Source organism: Haliaeetus leucocephalus, unplaced genomic scaffold (assembly GCF_000737465.1).
Source record: "Haliaeetus leucocephalus isolate CR32 unplaced genomic scaffold, Haliaeetus_leucocephalus-4.0 Scaffold215, whole genome shotgun sequence".
Classification (NCBI taxonomy): domain Eukaryota; kingdom Metazoa; phylum Chordata; class Aves; order Accipitriformes; family Accipitridae; genus Haliaeetus; species Haliaeetus leucocephalus.
The window spans coordinates 672,184-686,594 of NW_010972651.1; the positions used below are offsets into that span (position 1 = coordinate 672,184).

Sequence of the window (14,411 nt, forward strand, 5' to 3'; positions counted from 1 at the left end):
GGCGAAAGAGGTGCGGGAGGCGGGGGGGGTGGGGGGGGGGGGGGGGGGGGGGGGGGGCAGGAAATGCTGGAGATTGGAATTGTGTACACTTAACACCAGTGCTGCACCAGGCCAATTATAAAGATTCTACCAGAGTAATGCTTAGGCTGTACCTGGGGATTTTATTGCTAACTCTCTGTCAGTCTTTGTGTGCTTAAATTTCCCATCGGCAAACTGGGAGAGATGCACCTCCCCTCTTCCCTTTCGTGCCCCTCCACCTAATAAGACATACTTCAGTATGTCTGTTTTTTCCTCTATTCTGACATGAAGCTGTGTGTACCTATGCAAGAAGCTGGCATCTTGAACCCTGCCCTTTTCTCCCATTTGGGATTGGCAGCTACTTTTCTTCTCTAAATGTCTCATGGGTCAGAGGAGCAAGAGGTGGGAGTCAGCTTCTCCAGCAGTATGCACTGCCTGAATACATTCCTGCCCTCCACTTAGAGGGGCTTCCCTACATGGATGCATCCTGCAAGCTGCTAGTCAAACTGATCTTAGGTAACTAAACTGTGCTTACTCTAGGTAAAGATTGTAGCAACTTTGAATGAGGACTATCTTGAAAAACACAGATACTAATTGCTTGGAGCTGAATATTTTGGTTTTTGACATCTATTCTTTTCCCACTGTAGGAAAGCCTAAATGAATTGAGTACTGTAGCATCAGGATGGCTCATTAAACTTGTAACAAATTGAAGTATGGGATTAAAAAAACCGAACTGTCATCACTGACTTAAGAGACTTAATGAAGCATCCTTAGTATTGATTATCTTAATGTGTTAAGATTGCACTGGTGGGCAAAGTGTAGATTTACTAAGTTGTGGGTTGAAATACATGGAAAGGTGAAGAAAATCCTGCAGCTGTGAAGTGTGGCATTGTTCTCTGCTATGGAGCCATTTCCCCAGCAGAGGGAGGAGATTTACTGCCTAAACACTTTTTCTTCTTGTATTGCTTTACCTCAATTATGAATAATTTAATTGCTTTATAAATTAGCCCTAATGAGAGAGACTGTGCCTGCTACTTCTATGGAGGAACCTTTCCCTGTAGAGCTCAACAATAATCTTTAACTTCTGGCCAGTTCCAGCTTTTGGTAGCCCCTCTGGAGCTTTCCTTTGCTCTGTGGCCTTTGCGAAAGTCTCAACATAAAGCCATATCATTGTTTTATGGGGTTTTCCGTAATGGGAACTCTTTTTGCAGATGAGAGAGGCTAACTTGTGCCACCCTGTTCATTACTGGTTGGTGCTGAGGTACTGTTCATGCAAACCTTTTTTCTACGGTTGTTTCCATTTGTTTTCACAGTCAAACAGCACTCTGAATTTTCAACTTTTTCCTTAAGCAGCATATTTTTCTGCTTGTTCTGTACTTGTCAGGAAAGTCAGCATAAAGTTAACTTACCTCCTTGCACAGAAAGTAGCGTGAGAAATGATAGTATGCAAGTATTGTGCCGTACACTGAAAGCATAAATTGAGAGTGTGGAAAAGTAATCACTTTGTGTTGGTGTGACAGCTGTTTCATACTTTAAGAGATTAAAATGAGGAATTCAGTATGAATTTTTTTTTTTAATGGAGTGTTACACGGAGAGCATGGCAAGTTAAACTTCACAAAGGCAGAAGCAGAACTTTGCTGGATGAGGTGCTGTTTTATAGTCTATTTAATAACTCCCTCTTACATGAAGGTTTTTCAAGTACAAGAAAAATGTTTCTGTAATATGATTTTAAAATAAACAAGATGCTGTGAGCTGCTAGTTCACCAGATTACCCTTAGATGGTGCTGTCAGCTCCTCCACTGCTTGTGAAGGCTGAATGAAATGACTGATGTTGAAAGCATAAATGTTTTTTTCACCATCACCTATGGCAGTCCGTTTAGCATTGCAGTGACTCAACTGTTTTCTTAAGTTGTTGGCATGAGAGGCAACAAGAACTGTATGCCACGTCCTGTGTTTTCTCGCACTGCTGCTTCCCTGCTTGGAAGATCAAGGTGCTTTTTGCCCTTGTCCTCCACTTTTTCTAGAGTGATGGCTCGGTTTCTGCACCATTCCCATTTGGCCTCAGCAGCAAAAGTTGGAGAGAAAAGTGTAATCTCCAGAGTTCGCTCTTCTTGCTGCACTCATCTTTCAAGTGGGAACTGAATAAATGAGACTCTTTAGCCAGTCCTATCCTTGCCCTTTGCCGCTCACATAGTGCACGACCATGAAATGAGTAAGCAAGTATCTAGTTAAGGAATGTTAGGGGCAGGAAATGTTCTGCGAGTGGAAGGGTTGGGTGGCTTGCTGAAGTAATTTTGGCATTAGAAGTACAAGTGGTTTGGCTTATTTATGACTTTCTTCCTACCTCTCCCAGTGTCTTTTCATTTACTGCATGTCTTCCATGGGTATTGTGTAGGAAAACTCTGAATTGGGACTCTGGAGATTTAGATTCTGCTCCCAGTTTAGTAACAGATTTCATACAGCTAATCTTTTCCAGTTCCATTTCTGCTCTGTAGAATGTGATTATTACTACTTCTTTACAATGCACTAGGAAGATAAAAATGAATTTTTAAGACTGTCCTGATTGTATTTTACCATATAGCAGAAAAAACTACTTAAAAGCTCTTTTCAGCTGACTTAACTTCACCAAGTGTTGAACACTAACAAATAAAGTCTCACAGAAGTCTGAGATAGAGCTAGATTAGTTCATACATTGACCCTCTGAGCTCAGATTCACTCCCAGCTTGCTATACAAACTAGATGTAAACATCTTATTAAGATGGACCATGCTGCACTTGGTGCTAAAAGTGTATTTTCTCACTCTTCCCTCTTCCAGGAAAAGAATGCTCAGTTACTGGGAACAGCACAGCAGTTATTCACCCACTGCCAGGCACAGAAAGAGGAAATAAAACGTCTTTTTCAGCAGAAACTTGATGAGGTAGCCCTGATCTGGTAGAAGTTGATGCTTGTTAGTCATCTGCATGCAAACATTTTTGATAAAAATAAGTAAGACCAGAGTAGTCTCAGGTCTTCAGCCTCTGTTTTGCAGCAGATCATGCTAAATAATGTGGAATCTGTATCGCTCTTTGTTTATGTTTTATCTTCATTGTTGAAATTGTGTGCCACTCTATATCCAAGGGAAGGAGGTGACAGGCCACAGACACTGTGGTATTTTAGTAAAGGATGCATCCCCTGCTGGTTGAACAAACTGTTTTGCCAGGGCAAGTTCAGAAGCACAGAAGGAAATGTGGTGGTTCTCTAAAAAAATAGTGTTCTTATGGCTGGCAAGAAACTAAATGCTGTTTTTAAAGTTGAATTGCTGGAACACAGCTACAAGTGAGGTACTTTTGTCCTTCCTTGTTATCCTCTTGCAATGACAAAGTGCCTTGGAGAATGCTGGGGGACTTCCTATGAGCTGCATAGGTTCTGCAGATCTCCTTAATGTCACTTTTGAATGTGACAGTTGTCTGGAATTAGGGTGTCAAGACCTTATTGAATGATCTCTTTCCTTCTCACTCTTCATCTTGTAGTTGGGAGTTAAAGCTCTAACATACAATGACCTGATTCAGGCTCAGAAGGAAATCTCTGCTCACAATCAGCAACTGAAAGAACAGACGAAACAGCTGGAGAAGGATAACAGTGAACTCAGGAACCAGAGCTTACAGCTGGTGTGTACAATGCTTGTGCCTGAGTAGCAGGGTGATGCTCCCATTTATGTAAAGGAGGACAGGTCACGAGTTGAGGGCTGCCCCTGTCTTCAAGGTATCTTAACGAATGAAAGATCATACAACTGCTAGAGCTTGTCTTAACGGAGAAGAATGATGGGGGAAAGAATGCAAATGGTCCTTCTTCTTGGTGACCTTTACCTCTAAGCAAATGCTGAGGTGACAGTTGGCTCTGGCCTTGGCTGTCCCCCATAAACAGCTTTGCACCTGTATATGCATTTGTTGCTGAATCTGGATCTCGCTGGCCATGAAGTTTGTGTAGTGCTTGCTTTGTGGTAGCCATAACTCTTGTGGTGTTCATTGTGGTAACTCAAACTGTTAAGGTAGGTGAGGGGGAAATCTGGATGTGGAAGTGGGTAGGGAGGGTGAGTGATAACGGTTTCTAAAATGAACCAGGCTACCTCCTGCCACATTACCTGGGGACCACAGGACCATTTTGATGGCATTTGGCTTAAGCTGAGAGGAGTTTTCAATGGGCTAAGAAGCTTCTTGCATATATCCAGTTGAAAGGTGGCTGGCTTTCAGCTTGCACCTTGGCTGGTGTGAAGTGGTGAAAGTTGTCTTTTGATCTGTTTATCCTGTGTCTTTGCAGCTTAAGGCACGGTGTGAAGAACTGAAGCTGGATTGGTCAACATTGTCACTGGAGAACTTGCTGAAAGAGAAGCAGGCATTGAAGAATCAGATTTCTGAGAAACAAAAGCACTGTTTGGAATTGCAGGTAGAGAGCAAGAAACAAATCTAGAGTCACCAGCTTTGGGTAGCTCTTGGACAATGGGCCAGTTATGGGTATTTGACTAAATATGATGTTAAAGGATAAGCTGCTTTTCTCCACCCCCTCCTTCCTCTCCCCCTTCCTCCTCCCTTTTTTTCCTCCCTTTTCTGCCCTTCTTTTTTTTCTTTTCCTTTTTTTCCCCCCAGAGATTAAGCTTTCTATTAGAGGATTTTAGTAAACTTGAAGAATAAGGATGTAGATAGCTTTTAAAGGAAGTAGATGCTATGATCTGATTCCTTGGTAATGCTGTGGAAGAAGGAATCATGGTTTACCAATAAATATAATTTAAAAGCATGACCTCATGAAAAGAAAGGTCCTGCTTGTTTGCATGTGTGCTCTGATGTCTTGATTCAGGAATCGGTTCCCACAGAATGTCATTTACCTTAGTGAAAAGAAATTAAACTCCCGTGTCTGTAGAACTTTTCTTTCACTGTGAGATTAGCTCTAGAGCTAATCCAGCCTTTTGCTGGATGCCTTGACATGGAGTGACCGTTTCCTTCAATGACTGGCAATATTGAGTTACTCCATACTCTCTCTATAAGTTGGAGATAAAGATCTGAAAAGTGCTTTCTAAGAGTTTCTGAGCCATTTCCCTTACTTGTGCCTTTTGGTCTCAAGCTCAGAGCAGCATGTTGAAATTTGTTTCTCAAATTTGGGGTCAATTGTGCTGCTTTGTTCCTAGAAATGGGGCCACTTTTCCTGAGAAGCATATTGAGACAAAACTCCATAACATGATATAATTATTAAGTGTGGTCTTTAATCATTGTCCTCTTTTTCATTTAAAGATCAGCATTGTGGAACTTGAGAAAAGTCAAAGACAGCAGGAGCTCATGCAGCTGAAATCGTACACGCCGTCTGATGAGTCACTGTCAGTACAGCTACGCAATAAAAACCATTTGAGCCGTGATCCTGAGGCTGATCATGGCAGGTTCCAACTGGAGCTTGAATGCTCTAAGTTTCCTATGCCCCACATCAATGGCATGAGCCCTGAACTGTCCATGAATGGCCATGCTACTCCCTATGAAATTCATAACACCTTTAGCAGGCCCTCTTCCAAGCAGAACACCCCTCAGTACACGACCTCTCACTTGGACCAAGAAATAGTTCCGTGCACCCCAAACCACAGCAGCAGACAGAAGGCAGACAAGATGACAAGCTTGTCCTTACCTGATTATACCAGGTTTTCCCCAGCTAAAATAGCACTAAGGAGACACTTGAATCAAGATCATGGAGTCAATGGAAAAGCAGCAACTAATGAGATACAGAGGTAAGAGTGATCCTTTCCCTGGATGTGAAAGGAGGGGTAATTGCTTGTTTTAATAAGAGTGGTTTATTTGGATTGTGGAAAAATATTTTTGAAAGTGGAGGTTTATACACTTTTAGAAGTTTTGTTTCAAGAAAATCAGCAGTGCCAGCTGATTGGGTAAATGAGGTGGTACAGTGCCTTGATTTTGGTACAGAAACTCCTTGCAAAAGAGAAGTCATTAGCTTTTGTATTCTAACGATTGTACATCTCTGTTCCAGAGCTGACCATGTCAAAGAGAATGGCCTTACATATCCAAGCCCTGGTATTTCAAATGGCATAAAGCTGAGTCCTCAGGAAACTCGGCCCTCTTCCCCAGCGGCCTTACCAGTTGCAGGCGAGAAGGTAAGAGATCTGCTTGTGCTCAAGTGCAGAGATGTTACACCTGGTAGAACAAAGAAAAAGTTGGCTAAACTAAGGAGTGCAGGCATGTTCCTTTCTGTGGTCAGCTTGGCATGGAAAATACAGTAGGTGTCATACAATAAAAAGGAGCTGGCCAGAGGAGGAGAATACTGTGCTCATGAAAGATGTGCTTACCTCTGAGTTACTGGTTTGCATATGAACTGTGCCAGTAATGCAGTAGGACTTCTTTTTGGTCTGGTACATGTCTACTTGAACTTGAAAAGTAGACTCTTTCACAGTTAAAAAAATAAAAATAGCAAAAAATCGTCCACGTAGTTGGTCCAGCCATGAATCATGTCGGTGCTCATTTCAGAGCAAGCAGGTGCCTTCCAGTAGGAGGTTACCATGGAAATATTTCTGGCTACTACATCTTCTGCATACAGAGGGCCTGTACAAATTCTGTCAGATGAGTGCTTTTCACAGAGCTCTAACAAAGACACTGGAAAATGAGCTTGCCTAAGGCATCCTTTTCCTTATGCTTGGGGCCAGCAGTAGCTTTAATTTACATATTTCTATGCTGTTGGATATTGCTGTCCCAATAGTCTGGTGTTGGTAACAAAGCTGCTCCATGCATGCCCTGTCTTTGCTATATAGTCATCACTCTTTTTGTAATTCTTTAAAAATGAAAGGGGAGGGGAGGATGTCACACAAAATATAAATGAGCAGGCTACCATTAGTTTAAGAAGTCTTTTCAGTAATAGCATGTGGTTAAGAACATTACTTTCTCTTTTGCATTTACAGGTTTTGAGAGAGAGAACCTCTGTGAGTAATGGAGAAACTATCACCAGCCTACCTATCAGTATTCCTCTCAGCACAGTGCAGCCCAATAAACTCCCTGTTAGTATCCCTCTGGCCAGCGTAGTCCTACCTAGCCGTGTTGAGAAGGTGGTGAGTAAGGGATTGTCAACACTTTCCATCCCTAACTAAAATCACACTGGGCAGTAATGGGGTGCTGTGCTGTGCACCAGAATCCTTAGTGGGTTGTGAATCTTGAATGTCTGATACTTCGGGGGAGGCTGCTGTTAGGATGCATCCTCTTGGCTCTTAGTCATTCTGTAGATTTTTCCTCATGTGTGTGGGGGGTGGTGGTGTTTCAGCCAGGAAGGAAAGTAAAGTACCTGCCTCAAGAGATCCTAGTCTTAAATATCTGGCTGGGTGGAAAAGGCGCAGAGTCTGAGAGTCTGTGGCAGTGAAAGCAGAGGAATCACACGTGTCAGTTTGTTCTTAGCCCCTGCTTTCTTGCATGACCCTGAGAGACAAATTCTTCTGCCTCAGTTTGGTCACCTCAAAATTGTCTATCTTTATTACATACGTGTGTAGGATGAACTTGAATAGCAACTCAAGGCTGTAATAACTTAACGTGTGAGTGACTGCTCTGTAGCAGCAGAGAGCAACTAGAGAACTTTTGGGGCCATCTCTTTTTGAAATCCTGATAAGTTCATGCCACACTCAGTGGTAGAGGAGTTTTAAAAAGCCTGGTCCAGTTTCTCATAAATGTGACAAAAGTGTTACAGTAGAGAACTGAGGAGTGTTTGCTGCTTTCACAAGAGCTGTGCATTTAGAATCCATCCAGAGATGCTTGCCTTACAATCCCATATTGGGAAAGCTGGAGTTGTTTCATAGTATTGAATCCATTATCTTTTTCCAGCTGTAGACTTTTAGTTGTAGCAGAACTACAGTCTGCCCAGCTCCAAGCAGAAGTCTTCTGTCCTCAGAGAGAGAGAATGTTAGCTCTGGATGGCATTTCTCACTTCAACACATTGTTTATTCAGGCTACCATTTCACAATTGTTCTGCCTGCTTTAGGAAAATACCGCTTGTTGATCGTACCCTTTGATAGTGTACAAGAGAACATAGGCTAATGCATTTCATGTTCAGTTTGGGGTTGTTTTGGGAAACTTCGTGTGCGCAGGCTTGGGGACATGATACAACCATTTGTTTCCTTTCTGTCTGCTTGTGAAACAGTGGACTGAGGCATTCATTCTCTGATTGCAGTGCTGTCCTGAGTCTAAACTTTCTGGGATGATCAGCCTGTTCTCCCTCTATCTGCATGGTATCTGTTGTGTGCTAGATACTATTGCAGTATAATTATTCACGGTATTTATTTTTGTCCCATAACATGCTGATCTATGTTTTTCTCAAAACAAGAAAAATCTAGGACGTTTAGGAAGTAGAGCCACTTTCCTTGTAGATCTACTAATGCATGTGAATTTTGTTTAAACTGTTGACTTTTGAGTATACTTCCTGTACTAAAATGCCTCTTTCTCTCCCCCCAGAGAAGCACACCTAGCCCAGTTCATCAGAGTAGAGACTCATCGACACTTGAAAAGCAGATTGGTGCTAGTTCTCATAATGGCGTAAGCAATGCTGCTGGAAACAAGCCACTGGCTTTGGCTACCTCAGGTAACAGCCTCGTCTATGTGAAGGTGCACTGTCTTGTTGTGACAGCACCCCCAAGTGCAGGCATCGGAGTTTTCTGAGCACTTCTTGTCAGGTCATTCAGGCAGTAGAGTGCTAGATAAACGTGTGTTTTGTAACAACACCAAAGAATCAGGGATGATGATGTTTTGAGACAGTACGTGCCTACAGCTTGGCTGCATTCTGGCATGAAGTACTGGTTTGACATGCCTTTACCTGAACTGCAGCACCTTGCAGTGTAAATAGAAGAATTTACAAAAGCAATTATTTATGTGGATTAAGAGATTCCTACCTGTGGCAAAGTGTTGCATAGCTATGCTATGAGCTGATGATCTGGCTTTAGAAGTTTTATTTTACAGGGTGGTGGAGGTTTTTTAATAACAAAATTAATTTCTTGATGTAGGTCACAATGGTGCCTCATGAGCAGTTGTAAAGGCACAAGTATCCGAGTAGGAAGAAAGGTCAAATGGGAGAGGGTAGGGATACCTTTAAGTGCAGACATTGCTTCTGAACTTGCTCATCTGCTGAAACTGTGGCCTTTAGCTATTCAGGATATGGAAATGTGGACCAGGAAAAGTAGGTTCTAGCATACAGAAGCTATTCTACAGCTGATCCCTCATCAGAGAGTGCACTTGTTCTTAATGTTTACCACCTCAAGGGGCTTGTGTTGTTTCTAGCATCTGTTTTGCAAAGAAGGGCTTGGCTGCAGTTTTCTATAAAACCAATGAAGTATTTAAAAAAAATCCGTGTTGTAAAACAATAATATGTTCCCTTCTACCCCCTTCATTTAGACAGCCCAGAGACAAGGCCTTACTGGAGCCCTAAACCTATTTATGATACACCGTGACAAATATGTAATTCCCTTTCCAAGCTTCCTCCCATATGGCATTCTTCTGTCACAATTTCTTTGAAGATCCCCTGTCACTTCCTAAGCCACAGCCTTTTGTTTAATTTTGAGAAGGAGGTGAGCTGTGTGGATGACAAAGTCCCTTCTTTTTTGGAGAAGGAAATGGACTGAATTTGGCTGTCTGTTTCCTTGATGATAGGAAGGAATTGAGAGTAGAAGAGCCCTGATTTCAACAGGCATAATAGTTCAAAAGAAACTTATACTTGAATTCCATTTAAAAATCGGATAGAGCATAGGATATCTCCATATAACACCTGAATTTTCCTGAACTGGCAAAAGAGTAGTGAAAAATCATTAAACCCTGACTGAAACTGTCAGCACACAGAGCCACGTTCTCAACTGCACTGTGTAAAAAGCAGCTGTGCAGTTTTCCATGTAATACATGGCCACTGGCTGATCTAATGCAGGTAGAGCTGAAATCACTCCCAGTCATCCCAGAAATCTAGCACTGTGAACTATCACTCAGCAGAAGCAATGATGTATAACTTTCCCTTTCAACAGGTTTTTCTTACTCTTCTGGCTCCGTGGCAGTCAATGGAAATCTTACAAACAGCCCAGCCCATCTTAACCATAGTGTTGATCAGGCAGCTCTGGACGACTCTGGGAGTCTGTTTAACTCAGTAGGGTCTCGGAGTTCCACTCCACAACATCCTTTGCTAATGATGCAGTCAAGGAACTCTGGGCAAAACTCCCCTGCTCACCAGCACTCAACAAGCCCCAGGTTAAATGGCACCTCCCAGAGCCTGGTAGGGGTATTGCAATATGCAGATGCTCAGAAGATGTTTGCCGAAGGAACAAAGGGGGATCTTCAGTCTGATGCAGCGTTTTCAGATCCTGAGAACGAGGCCAAGAGAAGAATCATCTTTACAATCTCTCCTAATACAGGACATGTAAAACAATCCCCTTCCAACAAGCACAGTCCTCTGCCCACGAGCGCTCGGCTGGACTGTGGCCAAGCACACGCGCAGGATGGGAAGAAGCGAGGCCGGCGGAAGAGATCCTCTACTGGGAATCTCAGCGGGAACTCCGGGGTCTCCCCTAAACGCAAATCCTTACCTACTGTGTCTGGACTCTTTACACAACCATCAGGTTCACCGCTCAATATCAACTCCATGGTAAGGGCAAAAATGAAGAGCTCTAGCAAGAAAGGCAGGCCTGGGAAAGCTCTTTGAATTAGAAATAAGGTTCAACTGTTCTATTCTTCAGCATACTTGCAGGCTGTTACAGTGCTAGTAGCTAGAATTGGTCTGAAGATCCTTTGTGAAAATGGCCCCTCTGAGTGGCAAGAGAACTGCTGAAAAGTTGGTGAACTATTTCTGTATAGGTAGAACATCTTCAGAGTTCTTTGCTGTCAGAATATTAAAAATAAAAATAATCTCTTCTCTTATGACAAAGAGCTTGTTTCTGCAGTGAAGTTGATTTTTAGGCTGTAGGTTAAATATTTTGAAAATAGTTTAAACTAAGATTGACTAAATAGTGTAAGAGTGCCAGAAGCATATGGCATTCTTGCATAATTAAGCCAGCTATACAAGTTGTGTTCATGTGGATCCTGCAATGATAGTTTGAAAAGAAACGTGATTATTCCATGTCTTCGTTTTTGCGTTTAAACATAAAATCAAAGAATGAAAATTAGATATTTTTCCAAGTTATATTTAAGCTTTCATGCCGGGTTCTAATGCAGGGTGGTGGAATATACCAGCAGCAGTGCTAAACAAGCAGCTGTCGGCATATCCTAAAGCTGAGCAAGTTAAGCCTGCTTTTAATATCCTTAACAAGATGCTTTGTTTCTAAAGGGATAGTCTCATCTGTAACTGCTTTCTTTCCTTCTTGCCCAGGTCAATAACATTAACCAGCCTTTAGAAATAACAGCCATTTCCTCTCCTGAAAACTCCCTGAAGAACTCTCCTGTTCCTTACCAGGACAATGACCAGCCCCCGGTACTGAAAAAGGAAAAGCCCCTCATTCAGACCAATGGCGTTCATTACTCTCCTCTAACATCAGATGAAGAGCAGGGATCTGAAGATGAGCACAATAGCAGCAGGTGAATACAAAGGCGTAGGTTTCAGGATGAGATTTCTCTGAGAGCTGGTAACGGTGCTCTAAACTGGAGAGGTGTGTTAAGCCTTCTTTGTTCCCTTTGCTTGGAGACCAATTGCATTATGCCAAGCCTCTTATACAGCTGAAATTGTGAATAGGGAAGGTATTTAAGAAGTAGTACTTGAATGTGGGGACCTACTGTTGCTGTGTTTGCAAGGCTGATGGAGTCTGGCCTCTGAAAGAATTAGTGTAGAAATGATTTTTTTTTTTTTTTACTATGTTGCTTTGTAGGAATACTGAGGCTGTGTGTACAATCTTTAACTAAGAATCTGTCTCCTATTCACTACCAGTTTCAGCTTGATTCAAAATTCTTCACTTCCTGCCCCAAACTGTTGATGTGTTGCTCTGAAAATTGAGTACTTGCTACCCTTTGCCTGCCTGTGGGGTGCAATTTTTTTCTTGTTTAAGGTGCTGGAAAAGTAACCACTATAGAAATGCGAGCAACAGCCTACTTCTTGTTGTGAAAGAAAAGCAACAATGAAGTCCTCTGAATGTGCGCTAATCTTGGCAAAGAGCAATAATTCTGTAATAGCTTCTACTTAAAGTTTGTGGTGGTTGTTTTTATGCTTTTAAGTTCCTTTAGTGTAACATACGGCAGTCTAGCTGACAGCTTTACATACTTTAGTCAACTGTTAAGACGTGAACATGAGGAAGATAGGTTATGAGGGTGAATGTGCAACCAAAGGTCTGCAATGAGAGCTATAACCTTTTTATTTTCCCACTAGAATTGAGAGGAAAATTGCAACAATATCATTGGAAAGCAAATCTCCACAGAAGACTGTTGAAAATGGTAGGTGTGAGGAATGTTTTATTTCTTGTAAAGGTTGGACTTGGGAATGGGTGTCTGCCACTGGCTGAAGTTGTTAGTCAGTAGCAGGCTTTTCTGTGCTGCTGAGGGGGGTGCAGTTTTGCCAGGGCTTTGCATAATCGTGATTAAGACAGATGGCTGATAATTGCAGATTTTGGGTCAGTTCTTTCTGTAGTCACAGGTCACCAAAGATCCGACCGTTTTTTTCTCAGACTCAGGATTTTGGGAGAGATCTGTAGTACAAAGACTAAGGAAAAAGTAGATCAGCGTTCTCAAACTTTTTCAGAGCATTAAACTAAAGTTTAAGGACTTTTAGGTGACTTCACAAACATTTCTGCCTTTGGACCAGAAATAGAATTACAGACTGATAAAATGGGGGTGTCGAAAGATAAAACCCTGTTCTTAATGAGCAGATTCAGCGAATGCTGTTTTTTGACTTATAAATTTTCTTTCAAACTAGGCATCAGCTTATCTGGGAGGAAACAAGCACAAAGCAACGAAAACATGAACAGCAGTAAATGGAAATCTACTTTTTCACCAATATCTGACATCAACCTGACCAAAACTACAGATAGTCCCTTGCAGTCGGTTTCATCTCTGAGCCAGAATTCGCTGTTTGCCTTCAGGCCGTCCTCCGAGGATAGCCTTGCCATCGACGCCAAGATCACAGCACACACAAGGAAAAGCATTGCCATGCCCTCGTCTGGGGCAGATGGGCTCAGCCCTAGTACAAATTCCACTAATGGGTTCACGTACAATGGTGGACTGTCAACTGACATTGGTTTACACAGCTTTATCGATGGTGCTTCTCTTCCGCATAAGGCTTCAGATGTGACGACTTCCAACTGCTCCCTGGGTTTCCAGTCGCAGCGAAGCAAAGATGTGGGGGTATCAGAAACAAATCCTTTTTTGAACAAGAGGCAACTCGAAGGCCTCAGCAGCACGAAAGGAGAAGACTTAAATCGGTCAGGGGTCAAAGGCAAAGAAATCGGTGAAATAAGCATTCGTACTGGGGGTTCTTCAGAAAAAAACTCTTTGCAGCATAACGGAAAGGTTGGCAAAGGAAGGGACCGAGATGTGGAGTTTAAAAATGGCCACAACCTTTTCATTTCTGCTGCTGTTTCATCTGGTGGCCTTCTGAATGGTAAAAGCCTTTCTACTGCTGTTTCTTCAGCAGGCAACCCAGCATCTTCTGTTCAGACACACCATCCTTTCCTAAACACTTTGACCACTGGATCGCAGTTCCCCCTCGGCCCCATGGCCTTGCAAGCAAACCTCAACTCGGTGACAAATTCCTCAGTATTGCAGTCCTTATTTAATTCAATGCCAGCTGCTGCCAGTCTGGTCCACGTGTCATCAGCTGCAACCAGACTGACTAATTCTCACACTATGGGGAACTTCTCTCCTGGGGTTACAGGTGGAACAGTTGGAGGTAGGCAGAACTCTTTCTCTGGTATAAGACAGGGCCTAAAGGAAAGTCTGACACTGCCTCTCCAGGGGTGAAACCCTTTCATTTCTGCAGGATGTGAAGCAGATCTGTCCCACATAACCAGTCTTCTCTATCTCTCGGAAATGCTAGGATGAGTTCAGTTCCCCACAGTGAAATCTCATGAGCTTTGTCTACTAGATGAGCTTGTTGTATCACCTTAATGAAAGAATACACCCAGACTTTGTGATTTCATAATGTATGCTTGTTCAGATGTTGCTGTGTTGGAACCAACTTAGGTCTGCCTGCAGGTAAAAGATTTAACTTGTCCTGGTACCAAGTTAAGGATCTCTAACTTGTCAACTTGAGTAAAGGTTGAGATTAGGCCTTGAATGGATTTAGCATGATCCAGGAAGAGCAAAACATCAGTGCCTCTTCAGAGGAGATGGTGTTGGGAATTGCGTAGCATTCTGGCTCTTGAATGGACACGAAGAGCATTTCTTTGCCAGGAAGGGCAATGCCATATGCACCTTGCACTTCTGGGATTCTGCACAGGC

General features: G+C 42.6%; 1 protein-coding gene across 1 annotated transcript in view; it reads left to right on the forward strand.

Moving 5' to 3' along the window:
* The window catches only part of DOT1L (DOT1-like histone H3K79 methyltransferase), a 61,829-nt gene that overhangs the window by 35,903 nt on the left and 11,515 nt on the right, over nt 1-14,411 (forward strand). The window contains exons 17-27 of the mRNA XM_010566629.1: nt 2,834-2,935; nt 3,528-3,665; nt 4,315-4,440; nt 5,280-5,761; nt 6,019-6,142; nt 6,941-7,087; nt 8,475-8,601; nt 10,409-10,638; nt 11,359-11,564; nt 12,346-12,410; nt 12,889-13,860. Of these exons, the coding sequence (XP_010564931.1) occupies nt 2,834-2,935; nt 3,528-3,665; nt 4,315-4,440; nt 5,280-5,761; nt 6,019-6,142; nt 6,941-7,087; nt 8,475-8,601; nt 10,409-10,638; nt 11,359-11,564; nt 12,346-12,410; nt 12,889-13,860 (2,719 nt within the window). The remainder of the gene's footprint in view (nt 1-2,833; nt 2,936-3,527; nt 3,666-4,314; nt 4,441-5,279; nt 5,762-6,018; nt 6,143-6,940; nt 7,088-8,474; nt 8,602-10,408; nt 10,639-11,358; nt 11,565-12,345; nt 12,411-12,888; nt 13,861-14,411) is intronic.